We start from the raw sequence: 18,289 nt of genomic DNA on the forward strand, positions 1-18,289 counted from the left end.
CATACCTTAAATAACCTTCGAGTCAACTGATGAAATACATCTCTAACTCCTATGTGCATGACCTTTGACCTCAGAAAGTTTTTTACCTATCCCCTTGGTTACACCCCCCCCCCCCCCAAAAAAAAACAATACAATGGGTCCATGAGTTTGGTCCCTACATTCACTCAAAGATCCCATAAATTCCATAAGTGATGTCTCCAAAGTTTACTTTTTGGCCTACTCTTTCAAATATGCAAATCTATATTTGGCCCGGAAAATATATTTAGTTTCTAAGTTGTTAAGTTAAGACATCTTGCAATGTAAATATGCAAGTTGCAGATGTTGGCGTCTGAGTTTAACTTTTGTTTTTGTCAATGATACGACATTGCTAGGTTTTTATTGTTAAGTAACCAAACGATAGTACTATGTAACTATGTAAGTATGCAGATGGTGGCATCTATAGTTTTATCATGTGTGTTGTCGTAGCTAACAATTTTTGCTTTTAATAATATGAATACAGGGTTGGGTTATTGCACAAAATGTGGCAACGTGTAAAATCGAAGGAAAAGAGTACGAATTTGTCAATGAGGACATAAGTTATAATAGCCTATATATATTCCATCGTACCGGTGAGGGTCGGATGTTGTAGCTTCTGAAGAAGAAAACAAATCAACATTTTATGGAGGTCCCTTGAGTTGAAATTGAACAAATATTCCCAGAGTTAAAATAAAACAAACTTGTGTGACCCTATACATGAGAGCACAGAAAACAGTTTCACAGTACCTGCTGTGGTGAATTAGAACACACGTTAAGATATTTTTACACATATTACTGTTGATCTACTTCATCAGTTTACACAGTACTTACTGTATAACGAATACGATAATCGGATGATGGACCGAATGGCGCCTGCGCGTCCATTTTGTGACTTTATTACCTATATGTCACTGTTTGATATTGGTTATTCTGTTTAAAGAGCAGTGCCCGGAGTGTAGGCTACTGGTCCTTGGAAATCGTTTATGGTGTGTCGAAGGGAGCGCGGCTTTGGAGGGTGGGGGGTAGGAGGGGTGCCTAACTGATAAGAATTAGTCTCTAATAAGAGAATTATACGAAAACGGCCAACGTGGAGGTAGTAGGTGCGCCTAGATTGTTTACGGCCCCGACTCCACCGTGGGCCGCAGCTTCGGCTGGGTCTATTTCCCGAGAAGAGTTTTTAATCAGTGTGTCACACTACGTCATTAGTAACAGTAGAATAATGATCAGTTTGTTCAAAGCAGCGAAATGTAGGGCCCTGCACGTTCCAGGTTATATGCTTAGTCCGACCCTTATTTGAGTGAACAAATTATGGAATAACGGCAATATCCACAGTGGAGCAGTGGTGACACTACATTTATTGATCACTTTATCCCCCCCCCCCCTCTCCTATAAATACAAAAAAACGAGAGAATAAAGGTAATGCGGCCTCACAGGGCCCGGGACACAGGGGAGGGGCAGTGACAAGTTAACACCCACCTGCCTAAGCATACTATTGACATTACAGGTTCAGTGAATAAATCAAACGGGCATCCATCTAAGTATCCGCCGGATGTGCACTTTCTTTAGGCTGCAAGCTACGTGACGTTACTGTACTGGACACAGCAAAAAGAAAAGGCGACCAGTCCAGTAACGTCACGTAGGACTGCTGTCTAAGGCCCCCTGGTGTGGGGGGACTGAAGTACACAAGGGACTGAAGTACACATGCAGGGGACTGAAGTACACATGCAGGAGACTGAAGTACACATGCAGGGGACTGAAATTCGTATTTTTGGTACTAATAATAATAACATAAATGTATCTCCTACTACAATCCCCCAATCATACTATCTTCAGTCCAACCATACTTAGGTGCAAATCGAAATACTATTCTATTATATGACCTCAATGTCCATCATACTCACAAAGGCTGTGATAAAACCACTCCAATGGTCAGGATTTCCTCAATTTAATGGACAATAACAACCTCCATAGTCTTAATATGGGAACCAAAACCCGTACTGACCCGACAACCGGTAATCGAGAACTCATTGACTTAATCATCATTAAAACAATAGTAGTCGAAAAAAATCTTCATAACTTTTACATTATCGACAATATTGACTATAGTGGTCACCATATTCTCTTCTGTAAATGTAAAATATCCACCACAATCAGCACTAAGAACTACTCCCGCTCTCCCCAAAAATACCGATCGGGTTAAATTCAATCAGGATGTCGAAAACGATAATAAAAATAATAACCTCCCAACAGATAATTTCCATATTACCTCATTTGAACAAATCGATACAATGTGTCATAGCCTTTGCAAAATGATCTTAGATAACTATAACAAAAACTGACCTCTCAAAAGAGCGTTAACAGTAACTGGTCCCTTCCTAATGAAATCCTCAATTTAATCAAGGCTATAAGAAAACTAAGAAGGGAATTCCATCAAATTAGAAATTTTCTACTAAAGACTAAAATTAATAGAAAAATAAATTTAAAAAAAAAACAGTGAAAGATAGGTTCTCGTCTTGTCCACATTCCCTCACTCCTTTCCTAGTGACTTCTATAGATCCGACCTAGTTTTCGATGCCCCAAAATTTAAAACTTATCCAAATTCTGCAGGAGCTGGGCTTAGTCCAGCTGAATCAGTACACGAACTTCTTCGCACACAGGGTACTGAATTGGGTACCACAAAAATGCATAACATTAGTAAAACCTTAATCAAGATGGTGATTTGAATTATTTGCTATACGTTTTGGGCAAATTGGGCAGATTCCCGTAGAAACAGATTCTACACATGATCTAAGAAAAAGGTCGAAAAGCCATTGTTTTCGATTTTAAGAAATGTCACCCAGGAAATAACCATATAGGCACAAAACAACGAACCGACTGATCCGCTTCCATTGTATCAAGACTGTGTGATTATTGTCAGATTTGTATCACGTTTCCCCCAGAAGGGGAACATAATGCCCACCCCCCCCCCACGTGACACTTTTTACGAAAAGTCACCAGGAAAGAACCTGGGCACGAAAAACCAAACAACCGAACGACTGATCCGCTCTCAGCCCAGTCCCCTTGCATCGAGACTGTGTGATGATCGTCAGGTGTGTATCACGATTCCCCTCGAAAGGGAAAAGACACTACACATGATCTTAGCCAAAAGGCCGAGAAGGGGAACATAATGATACTTTCTAAGAAAAGTTCCCCAATGTTTTCATCCAGCATATATTGTCTCGTAACAACTTACAGTAATGTGTCTCACAAAAATAGCTAAATATAAGTAAAACCTTCATCAAGATGGTTATTTCAACTATTTGCCAAGGTTTATTAATTAGAACATTTACGATAAATGTTCGAATTCTGCATTGTCTTCATTGTTTTCTAAAAGGAGCTTAGGTTTACTTCCTTTGGGTTGTATGTATTAAAGGGTGACTTTATAACAAAGATATACACATCGATTTTCATAGGAAAGGGCGAAATCACAATGTATCCGAAAGTTCTGTATTTACTGTAGGCGAATATATTCAATATCAGAATGCATATCTTCAATGCATCCTATTTTAGCAAGGTTTTAAGTATTTTTTATGAATGCTAATAAAAACAAACATTTTTCATTCCTCCTTGTACTTTCTTTTTACAATATTTGCAGAATGCAACTATATCGTTCCAAATTAAATGCAGAACTTAGGGCAACAGTATATATGTCATTTATCACATTTACTCATTGCTATGTCCCTCTCTATTTTGTTGGTTCTTTCTCTTTGCTCTTATTTTCTTTTTATTTGCAGACTGATTTCTAACAGGTTGGTTCCTGGTTCAACAGATTGCTTCTCGTTGATAGAATCTTGTTGACGGAGCTTTGACGCGTCAAACAGAGGGCGCTCTGCTCATTCATTCGATCTGATACCTGTTTCGTTATTGCATCGGCCTATGTGGTTACCGTAGAAATGAGTTCATAAGCACTTTTGCCCACAATGGTGGCGGAAGATGATACGGGGTGGGGTGGCCGCTGGAGGAATTATCAAATGTGGGTCAAAATAAACTTATTATCAAATTGACCGTCTACGCTCTTAATATAGTTATCAATCGCATTCGTGGATAGGATTAAATTAAGTCTATCAATTAGGTTTTCATATTCTAGGAAGTATAAAGAAACTATAAATTGATTAACAAAATATAACTGGAATTTTTCTCTTAAAGCACAGGGGAATCCTGTTTTACCACTCGATATTACAAGGGTATGAAGTTTTCAAATTTGATGATTGTGTGACACAGCAGCTAGCAACGGCAGAGTGATTGTTGATGCAACAGTAATCAACTCGATATAGCAGTAAAGTATTAATAAATTTCGCAGCAGAATTACAAAGACTGATATAGTTTGATCAATCGCCCTTTACTAGTGTATGAACCAAGCTTACGTGTGTAATATTTCCTTCTTCAATAGAAGTGTTACACTTTCTGCCACCAGAATATCACTTTAACTATAAAATTGAATGACAAGAATAAACTGATCCCTCATAGTTTGTGAGTAGGAAGCAATGCTTTGGATATCCTACACAAGGTTAGTATTCACAGAAGATCAATGGTAGCATGGATGATGGGGTATAAACAAGTAAACATAAAACAAAGAAATTCACTTATAGAAACTTTTTTCTTTCTTAAATCAGTTCTGTCATGTTAACAATGGCTGGTGTTTGCAAAAACGAGAAAACATTGTTTCTAAAACACCAATGAATGTATTTACATGGGAATGGATTTAGAAACAAAATAATTGAAAAACTTGACAAATAAGCAAATCATAATGGTAGTATCACTATGAACTTAAAATTATCTTAAAATGTGACTTAAAAAGAACTGATTAAGTTACATTAATGGGGAAGAAATTAAGGTCACATGTAACAAATCATATCTCTGCTTTACATGCATCGAGGTGGATTTTGGTTAACTTAGGGCTTAGTCAATAGTCATAGCACTTCCTCTGAGTGTTACATCTACTGAACCCCTCAATGTACACCATCTGGTGTGAGGCAGTAACTTGATACAATATAATGCTCTCACAGATACCTTGAAAGAAACAAGACACTGCTAACATTGACTGATGTCTTTTGCTGTTAAAATTGTCACCCTCATTTATTTCTTCAGCTACACACTGGGATAAATTTAGATACAACCCAAAGTAAAGTACAAAAGGAAACGTTTTTGAAGGTTTCATTATGTCCAATGGCTATACCTGACCACCATTAAGACTACATTCTAAACTTAAAGAAAATTTTTAATTTTTGCTGAGTAAGCTCAACTCTTGCTGGATTCTAGCGGCGGTGAAACTGGAATTCACGATCCCTCATCCAAGCAGATCATCAAGTTATTTGCCAATGTTCACATGACAAACCTAATGTTAAATGTACAATGATGGTAAAAAATATAATAATTAAAAAAAAAACAAGGACTATCTTCTGGGGCCACCTCTTCCCCTGCCACGACCTCTACCCCTTCCTCGGCCTCGTCCTCTGCCACGTCCACCACCTGTTGAAGAAAATGGTCATAATATCAATTTTAGAATGTGATTGTCAAATGAAACAACCGGACAGTAATTTCTTTTAGTGCTCAATAAATTCTTTTTCTTAGAAGAGTACAAAATTATTCTCCATGTAAAGCAATTAAATACCACACAATGGAGTTCTTTTTTTTTCTCCTTTTAAAAGTCTAAGACACTAATTTGAACCATCCAGATGAATACATTATTTTACAATACCCTTTAGCATACCTGGTAGCAAGAAATCCTTAATTACAGAACCTTATCAACTGTTCTTATATAGCTATAAATCCAGTGAATGATGGACCCCATGGCACGGAAAAGATTAATGATGAAATATTGACAGGAGGAACATTTAATGTTTGTGTACTTTATTAATCAAGCTATATATTGGTAAATGGGGACATAGATGTGTGTGTGGGGGGGGGGGATGCTTAGAGATATTTGATACCACTAACCTGCTTCTCTTTTCTTTGCTTTAGCCTTTGGTGTTTCATCCACTAGTAATGTATCCAGGGGCAGACTGTCTGGGAGGATGTAATACCTGATGTTGTTGCCACGGATACTGAGTGTGTCCAGCTGCACGGGGTCACGATTCTTGACCGTCATCTTGACCGACCTTAAATGTGTGTTCATGCTCACGTCGACACCTGTAAAATCAATGAGGGCAAAATGGTCACAACAACTCATGTGTGACAACCGTACTTCTACAGAATCTAATACTATAAGAGATCCAACCAGGACAAATTTTCTCTCTAATCTCCAGTGAAAGTAACCGTTTGGATTTCATTACTATTTGATTGTAAATTATAGGGCTGTGTCATTCCGGTTAATTCACTAACCGGTTAACCGTTTCTATTAACCGAACGGTTAACGTTTAAACGTAACCCGTGTTGTTGCCTCAAAATAAGAGCCGAAAATCAGAGTTATATAGCTCAGATTATAATTCCGAAAGAGCGCCACCACTTTTGATGCGGAAGTACATTCTCAAAATAGCGCTGCAAGTATCGTGTGTTCGTAACGCGTATGTCAAGAATTTGGTTGTATTTGCTTAGTTTTGACGATCGTTGCATTAAAAAAGACTAATCGCGCGTTTTCATGAAATTTTAAACAGATTTTTGTTTCTCTTTCAGTTCATCGGTAACTGTTACAGAGATATTTGAAGCAAATATTTCTTCGTTAATTGCGTAGCCCCTACTGTAATAGCGCAGGCATTGTATGGCAGTTATAAGCCTAATATTACTAGGCCTACTTAATATTGGCATTGTGTGTTGAAGTTTGCGATCATATGGAGTGTTAGACTACAAGGATTTCACCAGCTAGGCCAAGGTTAGGAAAGTCGGTTGTTAGAAAGCGATTACTACAGAAGTGTACGGTAGTAGGGCTAGGCCTACGCAATTACAAGTACAACAATGGGTCACAGATATATTGAATTTGTGCATTGTGGCGGGGTAGGCAGATGGTAGGGGGGAAGTGTGGAAAACATTGTAAAATTTCCCGCCGGAGTTCGCGCAGCAAACACAATTAGCACGCGTAGCATAATGGCGTGGGGTAGTCCCCCGGTTGGGTCATGTGGTGGAACCCCTTGTGGGGGTCCAGGGGTTAACGCCCCGGAAAATTTGGCGCGTCTGGCGATAAAATACTCGCAGCTGTGGATGCAAAATACTGACAACTTTTTTAATTTAAATTGTCACGAAACTGATGAAAATTTTGAAATGACAAGTTAGAGTAGCCATATTTTGTTATAAAATGAAAAGAGATCTATCTGTCTTACAATCATTAAAAAGTTTAACTTAAAAAAACATGCGATTTTATGAATCAACGTTCGGCAAAGCCCCATTCCTAGACTGCCTAACAATAGCTTGCACTATACTACAACTACGGTAGGCTACATTTTCCAAGGTACCTTGCCAAACAACTGTGAGCTCATCCCCTGTCTAACACCTGTTGTTAACAATTTTTTGGCATGTTGCCAAGGAACGTTTCATGGTCTAGAATTAATAAGGTCAGTCAGTAAAGGTTCAGTTAAGTTATGAGAATTATTATCTTAGACGTTTAAGAAAAGTAGGTAATATATGATCCCCGTAACAGCTAGGTAAGTAAAACAGGCAACTGACTCCTCCGCATGAACAAGACAATCTATTCCACATGATACATGAAAGTAAACCTTGTAATCACATGTTTAAGGCCACTTGGCATGATTAACTAAATGCTTAATATTGTTTCCATGTTCTTGTAGAAAACGTAAACTTCGCAATATACAATTAGTTGTGTTTTTTTAGTTACGTGAGATCCGTAACCGACGAGGTGGTTAGGCTATTTGCTATACACTAAACTATGGTAGGATATTATTTTCTCCGTAATTTTGGAAATTCTAGAAAATACTTTTTCGCCGCTTAACACCAGATGTGTTCTTACGTTTTATTCATAATTGGGTGTACTAGAGCCTTGTTTACATGACATTAGTTGCATTTAGCACGATATGCCAGTTTCGCGTGAATTTTTCGAAAGTTTTTTGCTCGATCTTTCGTAAAATTTGAAAGGTGTACCAACTTACTTTTCGTACACAATTGGTTATTTCTCTACTGATTTTCAGAGTTTTTTTTTACAGTCAAGTGTATACGTTGCATTGAGTATAAACTTATTGCGAATGCAAGAAAACGATGCGGGGTTTTCCAGCAGACAAATGTTTTCTTTGTGGGATTACTGAGTCTGTTGAATGGAATCCCGCACCTTAGAGGGAACACTGAACTTAAATTACATCATAATAAAGGAAACGTTTACTGCTTAAATACAATATAAATTTGAAAGGATTAGATGCAGACTCGCCACGTTGTCGAACGGGGTAACAATAGGCGCTTCACGGGTCGCATACCGCTTGGTAATCCCTTCAATCGTACCGCCAATCTTAAAAATCTTTTGTATGGATGCGTGATAAAGTTTGCAATTGTTACGTGATTTTCGGCAAGCAAATGTTGCGGTCTATTTCGGGAATAAAGTGATGTGAAGACGCGCCGTTGCGACTGCGTAATTAGCATTACAAAAACGGTTAAACTTATACGATGTACGGCGGACGTTTATCCGGCCGTTCGGTCGGTTAACCGGTTAACCGTTTAACCGTTACAGCCCTAGTAAATTATGTATTAACTATTGCTTTCCATTGACTAAACAATGCAATGCTTTTCTACTGCTATGCTATATTCACATATATTTCCAACATGCTGCAATCTGATGGAAAAGGACTTTATAATTCACCATTTGACAATTTCAACTTCCTCTCAATGTGTTATGTAGCCACAGCCCTTTGTAAACATTGGTAAATCCTCTAGTCCACTTGCTAGAGAGATGTAGGTAAAAACTAACCAAATGTTGATTTTTGGTACTTGCTTGAGAAATGTAATATCTGTGATGACACAAAAGCAACAAAATCGTATATTAACTGGTGCGCTAGTATCTGAGCGATGGAAATAACATAGAAAACATATATACAAGGTCAACACAACCAGCTCTTTGCAAGTTTTTAAGTTCCATCTTATTATCTTCACCTTATTATTATCTTCACTTCATATTATCTTCACTTCAGTAACAGATTCCTCTAAGTTTGGACATTTAGATATCATTGAAAGTAAATTTGTATGATTAAATGACATTCCAATGTCTCAATTCAATGCCTCAAGTTTTAATGTTAAGTACACAGAATGGTAAATAATATCAGGCAACATATGTGTTCTCTCACCTGTAATTGTACCATGTGCCTGAGTTCCATTCTTCAATTCAATGGTCACCGTTTCATGGCTGAGTTTCATCAGGAAACTGGTAATAGATTTGAAAACATGGTGTGCATCATATAATCTGTTTCAGTCAACAATTATACATCAAAAGAGTGGTTTATTTTAATTCTCATTGTAACAAACTAACTGATGCAAACTTCATTACCAATACACAGAAAAGGTCGACAGTAAGCCTCATAGTATCAATTCCTGTACCGTTTTGATTACTTATGAGTAAGGAGAAAGCAATACTGGGATTTAGTCCATTACTTAGATAATGGAAGAATCAGATGGGGAAAATATAGGACTTATCACAATACTGTTAACTAAATTTATATATGTATACTGTAAGTATTCGATGAGTGAACCTTTGATAAGAGAGTGGTCTTGAAATGAAAATGTTGTACAATGCATGACTCGAACAAAATTCAGAGTTTGGGACCATGTATGTACTACATGTGATCAGATGAAGGCCCTAAGCCACATGAGTCTGGGCTGAACTTAGTCTTACAGTTACAAATTAAGTGCAATTCATCATCAAGGCATCTGTGATGTGTTCATGTTGTGAGTTAGGGGCCTTGAATATTCAAATTATTTCTAAACAAATTTCAACCTACAAATCACTTTGAAAAAGTTATAGGTAAATCCTGGTTAAGTCAAGACGTCAATTATAATATTATATATGGAGTGTGTCAGCTTGCACACTCCATATCCTGGTACTTGTGATAGCCATAGCCAGCCATGATAAGTAACTACAGCAAGAAGAGGTGGACATAGAGGTCTACTTAGAACTGCATCCACTACTGTTCCTAATGTGAAACACACTAACGTAGTAGCAAAGGGCTTAAGTGTGGCAACCAATGGGTCGTGGCATGTTACATGGTACTGACTTCGGGTTGTCTTGGGGCTTCGTTGGGCCTTTCATAGGCTAGGCCTACATGTAAATTGGTATTGTAAAGGCCTGACTGACTTTGGCTAAAGTATAACAATCCTTGTCTGTCATCAATTAATGTTTGAAAGAACATAGCATAGCATTGAAACCCCTTGCATATAACATCTTTATGCACCTTAGAGTTAATAAGACAGTAATGGATATCCCACTTCCTATGCTGAGGGTATTTTGCAAATTGTGAATAACGGGGCCGTGCATACTAATAAACGAAAAGTATTGGTTGATCGATAACTGCTGTTCCAAATTGAGAACATGACGCTAGAAGGAGTCGAGGAAGTCGTTCGATATTTTCCCAGCTAATATGCATCCAATCACTCACGAATGTATAGAACAGCGAAAAGAAACATTTAAAATTGAAAACATATAAGTTACAGAATCCCTTACCTTACTAATTTCATGATGATAGTGGCTTATTGAACAACATTAGTTTGAGGTATTGTTGTCCTAAATCTAAGCGTCGCGGTAACGAAGAGATGGCGGTATAGCACTTTTTGTTACTTCGATCGTTGACCAAGTACACACATCTATAAATAGAAAAGTTAAACAGCACCATCATATCCTCTCCCCATCCGAACCGAAAAATAGCAAAAAGGGGCGATGGAAAGTAGTTTTTTACGTCGAGGTAGGACGCTATCACAGGTTTTGTAGTGCTAGTTCTATAATTTATCATGCAGAACAAATCAGAGAGGGTGCAGGCTGCATGTGTCCTCCCAGTTTTGTGAAAACCTAAAAGAAAAAAGCCTTTTCATTGACTACAAATGCCCTTTTGATTTATTAAGAAAAGAGTACCGTTTCCATTTTCGTAGATAAAAAATATGCTATTTGTTATGTTAAAGTATCTTTTATTAAAAACTTGAAAATTGTAATTCACAAACGGTGCCCTTTCGTTTAGGAATTTGTGGTACGGAATTCACCGAGAATCGTTTTTGTCAGAGGGTTTTCAGTTACCGCTGTGGTTTGCGTCCAGGTTCTGACTTCATGACAGATTGACCTCAAAAGCTTTATTATCCTGGGACCAAAATAATAATTTTAAATTTACCGGCCTTTGTGCGAAAGAATAACTAAATGTACTTTCTTAAATGAACAGGAGAGGTCCAGTACGTGTCAGGAGGGGGTGGGGGTGGCGTAATCTGAGCCTTATGGCAATTTTCAAACTGCTAATTCATACAGTGAGGGACGGGGGGGGTGGCACTTTGGGTGGAATATCTTCCCATGAGCAACGTACGAATATTGTTAACTTAAGTACAGGGGCTTGTTGACAAGCAATGAAAATTTCAGGCTTTAATTGCACACGGTGTTCATTGAAGGTGCCATGAATTGCTCGATGCGTCATATATCCAGAGATGGGTAGGCTGTATCTACTATCTATTGACGAAAATTGACGAAATCGTTGACCGTTTTGAGGTCAAAACCACGTTCTCATATAACTTTGTATGGGAATGATGTAAATATTTTAAATTTGGTGATAATTTGTTAATGCATCTGGCAACAAGCAGAATAAATAAATTCAGCAGGGATATTCTTCCAAGAAGTAGTTTGTTTGTCTTAGTAGCATTTCAATCCTGTATCCATCAGAAGAATAGGTTCATTTTCATGACATTCTAACAACAGCAAACATTGTCAACTATGTTAACATTCCATATATCAGGTTGCAAGGATAAATCAATAAAAGAACATTAATTTCAGCAGAGTCTGCCTTTCATAAATCCAGGTCCTTGAAAGAAATTCTGTTTAGAGCAGAGCTGGTAGGAGGTTAATAAATCTAGGGATCAGGGGTGTTTATCAACAGTTTGGTTTGCTTAGGGAACATGCAGCTAACCCCCCCCCTTCCCCACCATTAATGACATTTTGTGGTTGGTGTCAACCCTGGAATGTTAGGAGTGAGAAAAGACAAAGAGCTTTAACAGAATGAACAGAGATGTCATTTGAACTGTACAACATTTAATGTTCATGTCTTTTGCTTTTGAAAAAAAAAATATGTAATAATAGAACAAATGTACATGAGATGATGTTAACTTAAGTACATTAAAGTTAACAAACAAAACCTGAAAGTATGTTGAAATTTGTGTTCATTCAAAATTCTCTCAAATAACTAACAAGGGTCAGAATAGATATTTATTTTCAATAGAAAGAAATTACAAATGACTGCTAAATAATGTTCAGTACAGATTTACAATGAAGATATAATTTCCAATAAAAAGTAAAAAAATTATCAAACCTGGGGCTCTACAAACCCTGAATGCGAACTAGAATGTCTTCAGATGGTATAGAACATTACTTTCAATAGTCTTATATTCAATTTAAGTAAGATAAGAGTTACCGATTGAAAACTGTTGGATTATGAACAATTTTTTGTTGTTGTACACACAAGCCTCGATAATTTCTAAATTGCCATATAACTGTTTGTGAACGCTTAAAGGAGTGATAATGTTAAAACAGAATCCAGACAACTAGGCAATGTCTCTGCCCCTCATACTAATCTATGAAGGAGAACGAGAGAAGTTACAAAGGGCAAAAGAGACAACCTAAAGTAACGAATAGCTAACCAATTTCAGGTCAGAAACGTTCGAAAGAGCAAGTTACTGAAACGTGATGGCAAGTGAATTAACAAGCTTAAAATATTGTGTAAAAACATGGGAGGAGCCACAAAAATTGTGTGGGACACAAGAAATGGTAGACTGAATTAATTAAATAAATACAGAAGCAAAAAGTAAAAGATTCTCTCCACTTTTTGCAAATACACACCCCAGAACAATATCCGAAGCAGCATCAAGTGAATAAAACATATTGGATAAACTTTCAGTTGTAACAAGTCACTCTCGTGTGAGCTTCCATTTTGATTAAATTCCAGCAATATAACTGACTTGAGTCATGTCAGTGATTCAAATCCATGTGCAATTGCTACCAGGAAATATGTCAGAAATGTTTTCACATTTTATCACTTTGAAGAACTGGTGCATGCGGCTATGACTCATTACAACACTAAGGATTACTGTAATAAAAAATATCAGGTTAATGAACAACTTTAATAATCTTGCAAAGACAAAATAAGAAAAGATAAGGGGTATTTTGAGGACATTAGGGAAAGTAGGGAAAGAGTAGGGAAAGAGTGTTCATTTTACCACATACCTCCCCCCTCCTCTTTTACACCTATGAGAAGGGTGAACACTTGTAAATAAAAAGTTACTTCCCTCTTGCAGTGAAATCTGTTTTCATATATAATGCATGCGACTGTATAATGTCAGTATCTTGGTAAGCAAGCTATTAAACTGTTAGACACACATTATATTTTAATGACAGGTGGAAACAGACATACACACACATGCATATAAATATTGCAATGTCATGTTTATTTCTCCATCTTTCAGATAAGTCAATATTATTTTTGGGGGTTATTCCCTGACTAATTGATTTCATCTATTTTCCACAGAAAAGCCATCTGTTTTGTTGTCGATACTTAACTAATGACAAATATTCTTCTGCATTGTTTGGCGACCCGCCCAAAATTTCCATTCTCAGCTTGAGATTGCTAATTTTCTCAAAAATGTCCTTCTGATTAGCTCTGTCCAAGCACATGTTTTAAAAGAAACCACTATTGCTGTTAGCGTTTCTGTTACTTGGCCTTGTTTTGAACCGGCAAGTAGAGTTTGAATTCAGCGGGTAGTTCGTCTTCAGAATACAGCCTGTCGGAGAAATACACACGTCGGATTCTGCAGTTGGCATGAATCTGGAAGAAAGAATTAGAAAATGTCACATTAGTCTACCAGTGATTCCATCGTCTTATATCTAATAACATCATAGGAGGGCAAATTTTAAAGGTTTTTTGTACCCTTGGACAACCATGGTCTTCCATTTTGGTTGTCTGAACAGCAAATTTAGTTGTTCGAAAAATGTACCAAAATAACCTAGTATGATCAAAATCACATTAGGAGATTGGGGTAGGATTGGTGAATAAAACAGCAATATGTATACTGTAGGTAAGATGGGAAGGTTGGTGAATAAAACAACAGCTTTAGGGCCAGTAGAACTCCCCTTTAATGGTTATTTCAGTATCTACAAAATAGATTGAGGGTGATATTATTTGTTTTGCACTAAAGCCCTTACCATATAAGAAAACTGTCAATTTTCAAGTTTGATCATCGTAATGCCATGCTTTAAAGTACAACTAACATGGAGCAAATTATTTTCAAAATAGTTGGCAAATGGCGATTGTGTAGCAGGAGCACTTTTAATTTAATACCATGGTGATCATCAAACACAGATATATATTGCAAATGCAACTCTAAATATGTGTTGATGACTTAATATGTGGACCACCACAGTCATACAAGTACATCTGTAAATGGCTTTGCAGCATAACTTCAACCACGATGTAAGAATGCTACTGCAACATTGGTTAGCTAGTTTGATCAATGTTACCCAATTCATATTCACAACCTACAGAGATTCTATTACGTTTCAGGACTGGTAAAATATCAACCGATGATAACCATACACTCCCTAGTTGTTGTTTACATGCAGATTCTATTTTGCATTTAAGAATTGGGACAGTAACTGGCATACTTAATTACCAGCTAAATACATCTAATTAGGCAAGAAGCAATGTAGCATTTCAATGTAAGGCATCACAGCTTATTCTATGCATGGGAAAAGTAAGAAGGGATGATACCCTTGGAAACATACATAAAACAGAACTAATAGCAGGCAAGACTGCTCTCAAGAACTTACTTGTACTCTAAGCGTTTCAATGTAGTTTGTTCCATAAGCACGCCTTGTAAAATCAGACAAGTTGAACTGGAAGAGGATAGATATATTTGAAATTTAATGAATTGATTCAGGGATACATTACTATATATACTAATGTTAAATGGAGTATCTACAAATAAACCATTACATTGATCCCCACTTAACATGCTGAAGTGCTGAGGCAGACACAAGTTATAATTAACACAAGTGTAAATTTTCTGCAAATATTCTACTTCATATCATCAAGGGTGTAAGTAACTTAAATTCATGAATTTGGGGAAACAGTGAATCTTGTATATGTTAGTGTCATCTACAGTATAACCATTCAGCTTCATCAATGCAAATGCAGTTAAAACAATGACATGGATGAGGAAAAATATGAGATTAAATATGCTTCAAATTTGATCTAAAAGGAGATATCACTTCTAATTAACCTTTAGATCCAGTCTCCTTTTTAATGAACATTAACCTCTTGGAAAACATTTCCACAGTATCACAGGAGAGAACTCTCCAAAAATGTTTGATGCTTTTTGCTTCAGACACAGGCTTGAATGGTGACTTTCAACTGATTTTCATATCCTTATGTCATACAACAAAAGAAGCCATGCCCCCCTCCCCCCCCACCTCTATTCCCTGCATGTTGACCTAGTACTTGAGATGAGCGAATGAACTCAAACTTTATGTATGTTTAAAACGGTTGCAAATCTGAACAAACAACGGTTAGCTATGGATGACACATGCACCCTGCAAATGGTACTAAAAATTACTAAACTCAGAGCACATCCTTCCATGATTTGGGTGACCAATAAGAAGAGAAAGGACACACAAAAACAGAAGAAAGATAAGTACCTGAATTTGATTCCAGCCATCGTCCAACCTCATTGGCATAGTACAGATAAATGGCTTGACTCTTGTTGTGCTCTGGTAATTGCTTGCTCTGAACCGCCTCTTCACATTCTTGTCATCCAGCACCTGAACCTCAAATGTGAAGTATTTCTTCATGTTTTTGATAATCATGACCAAGAAAGGTAACTTGATGCCCAACGTTTTCTTTGGATTTTCTGGACACAGGATGTACGTTGTGCTGAATAAATGAAGTGAATCAAAGAACCTTTGAGACTAATGAGAAAATGCAACAACATAGTGTATATATGCTTTGCAAAAGAAAATCTGAGTTGGAAAGATACAATTTAAAGGTTAGCTGTGCACAGTTGATGAGGATGAATGTTTGTGCTTAAAAGCCATCAGCATAATTGCCTCCAAGCAGGCTTGACCTCATTAGCACTTGTGACAGGAGTACGAGGCAAATAATTTATAGCTGTTGCGAAATAGATGCTGACATTTGGGAGGGATTGACACTGACTGAGGGACTGAAAGTACATGGTAGAAAACAAACAGTGAACCCTGTGCCTTTCCCTGCATAGCCATTCAACATTGTGGTGGAGTTCCTATGCTATGCATCAGGATCTACGCAGAAATGTCCATAGCTATTGCATAATTTACAAAAATATGGAAAGTATTTAGTCTTGTTGTAGAAATGAGACACAGGCTGGTGTACCTTACATTATGAAAACTATCAAAAGGAGCAAAAATGGTTCACGATCAATTACGGGCGGAATTGTATCTAGCTTCTGTTCTTCACCTGCTAACAGTAGAGTTCCCATGCATTCGTTTGTTCAGGTACTTCAGTGTACATTATTCACATTATATTGGAACTACTCAACATTCATTAAGCTTTTATTAGCCTCATTACTGTGTTTAAAGTAAGTACTGTTTGGATCAGATTGGCATTTTCCAGTCAGCTTGAACATAAAGGACACACTCACCTGACATTTGTTCCAAGAATTTCTACAACTAGTGACTGAATGTCATCGTCTGTTATTCTTTTAATATGACCATTTCGAACCTGTGAAGATAAGGAGAAAATCAACTTCCAATTAACTTGTAGTCGTTGCACATGTGAAAAACAAAGATCATAACTGGTATGTTCATGTTCTGGATTCACTAAATAACATTCAGTTAAAGACCATGTAGATGAAATGAACATGGATTGTTCAATTGGCAAGGATACATCATCTGTCAGAAGTGTCATGTTTCTTAGGCTCTAAAAGAATTGATCTGAATATAAAGTTCATTTAAAAACACTTCTAGTTAATTGGTTGATGGTACCATAGCAACTGGTTTACCAATGTAAGTGAAAAACAATTTAACAAATCAAAATTGCTTGCTTTCATTTTCATCCAAATGCATGACAAACAGTTTGCCACTTCAAAGGCACAGGTTAGGTTTGTCATAGCATACTCATCAATGAACACATGCGCACTATAATATCATTTTCTTTAAGGAAGCTGCTTGTTAGTTCTAGTAACCATGCGAGAGAACAATACGGTATGATTGATAAAGACAGAAAAATGCATCAAACTGAATATTGACATAAACATATGATGATTAACTTTCAAAATTCAACTTAATGTCATGAAGAATGCACCTGTAGATTAACTTGGTAACTGGTTTTGCCTTAAGTTTGGCTATACTCTGGCAGGCATATCTAAAGCATGTAACCAAACATGGCCAACAAAACGTCTGCTAACACATTCATTTAAAAAAAAATGTACAATAAAATACACTATTTACAGTACAACTGGACTTATTAGGCATAGTTCTGCTGTTAATAAGTGTTACATGGGTACTGAAAAACTGTTCTATCTTAGGGTAGTAATAATAACATAAGGCATAGACCTAAGTAAGGGCTTGGTCAGAACTCAAAAATTTACACACACAAATTATAAGAAAAGCAAGCAATTATAGGAGAAATTTAAAAAAGAATTGCCATATTGTTTTATCATTGACTTACCTTTGATAAAACAATGACATAGAAATAAATACTGAACATTTTTAACACTTGTGAAAGCACGTTGCTAAGTGAATACTGGATAGCAACAACATCATTACCTGCCTAGTATTAGAATTACTATAGCCTAAGTTACGTACAGATACACGATAACACAGGCTAACACCAAAACGTAGCAAAATCTTATGGCTACTTACATTTTTGTCCCAAATTTGTAACGGTTTGCTTCCTATACTGTACAATATCGACAAGAAGCCGCTCTGAAATGTGTTTTTGAACATTTTAAGGTTAAATTAGCTGGTTTTCTTACGAATTCACAAGAAATTAGCCGCACACTATACCGCGCGTTTGAACCGCTTGTCGCTTGGTGATTGAATGAGTTACAGGTCGTTGTTACGTTGTAGTACAGTGCGCCTTTTCTCCGTGAGACTTCCCTG

At 37.0% G+C, this 18,289-nt stretch overlaps 2 protein-coding genes across 2 annotated transcripts; both read right to left on the reverse strand.

The window, feature by feature from the left end:
* Positions 1 to 4,637: 4,637 nt before the first annotated feature.
* LOC139965518 (small nuclear ribonucleoprotein Sm D1-like) lies at positions 4,638 to 10,786 on the reverse strand. Its single transcript, XM_071967955.1, has 4 exons — positions 10,640 to 10,786; positions 9,270 to 9,346; positions 5,992 to 6,183; positions 4,638 to 5,523 (listed from the first exon to the last, which is right to left on the reverse strand). The coding sequence occupies exons 1-4, from the start codon at positions 10,651 to 10,653 to the stop codon at positions 5,447 to 5,449; spliced, it is 360 nt and encodes a 119-aa protein (XP_071824056.1). The 5' UTR covers positions 10,654 to 10,786; the 3' UTR covers positions 4,638 to 5,446.
* A 1,390-nt stretch (positions 10,787 to 12,176) lies between these two features.
* LOC139965520 (cilia- and flagella-associated protein 20) lies at positions 12,177 to 18,280 on the reverse strand. The gene is made up of 5 exons (XM_071967957.1): positions 18,050 to 18,280; positions 16,828 to 16,907; positions 15,851 to 16,085; positions 14,984 to 15,049; positions 12,177 to 13,982 (listed from the first exon to the last, which is right to left on the reverse strand). Exons 1-5 carry the CDS (start codon positions 18,131 to 18,133, stop codon positions 13,869 to 13,871), a joined length of 579 nt encoding a protein of 192 aa, XP_071824058.1. The 5' UTR covers positions 18,134 to 18,280; the 3' UTR covers positions 12,177 to 13,868.
* Positions 18,281 to 18,289: the final 9 nt, after the last annotated feature.

Source organism: Apostichopus japonicus, chromosome 3 (genome assembly GCF_037975245.1).
Source record: "Apostichopus japonicus isolate 1M-3 chromosome 3, ASM3797524v1, whole genome shotgun sequence".
Lineage (NCBI taxonomy): Eukaryota > Metazoa > Echinodermata > Holothuroidea > Aspidochirotida > Stichopodidae > Apostichopus > Apostichopus japonicus.

Coding starts and splice junctions, on each gene's coding strand:
- LOC139965520 (XM_071967957.1), bottom strand. CDS start 18,133: ATGTTCAAAAACACATTTCAGAGCGGCTTCTTGTCGATATTGTACAGT. Junction 16,908..18,049: donor TACAAATTTGGGACAAAAAT/GTAAGTAGCCAT, acceptor TTATCTTCACAG/GTTCGAAATGGTCATATTAA. Junction 13,983..14,983: donor TTGAAACGCTTAGAGTACAA/GTAAGTTCTTGA, acceptor TCTTTCTTCCAG/ATTCATGCCAACTGCAGAAT.
- LOC139965518 (XM_071967955.1), bottom strand. Junction 6,184..9,269: donor GGCACATGGTACAATTACAG/GTGAGAGAACAC, acceptor TTGATTTTACAG/GTGTCGACGTGAGCATGAAC. Junction 5,524..5,991: donor AGCAAAGAAAAGAGAAGCAG/GTTAGTGGTATC, acceptor TTTCTTCAACAG/GTGGTGGACGTGGCAGAGGA.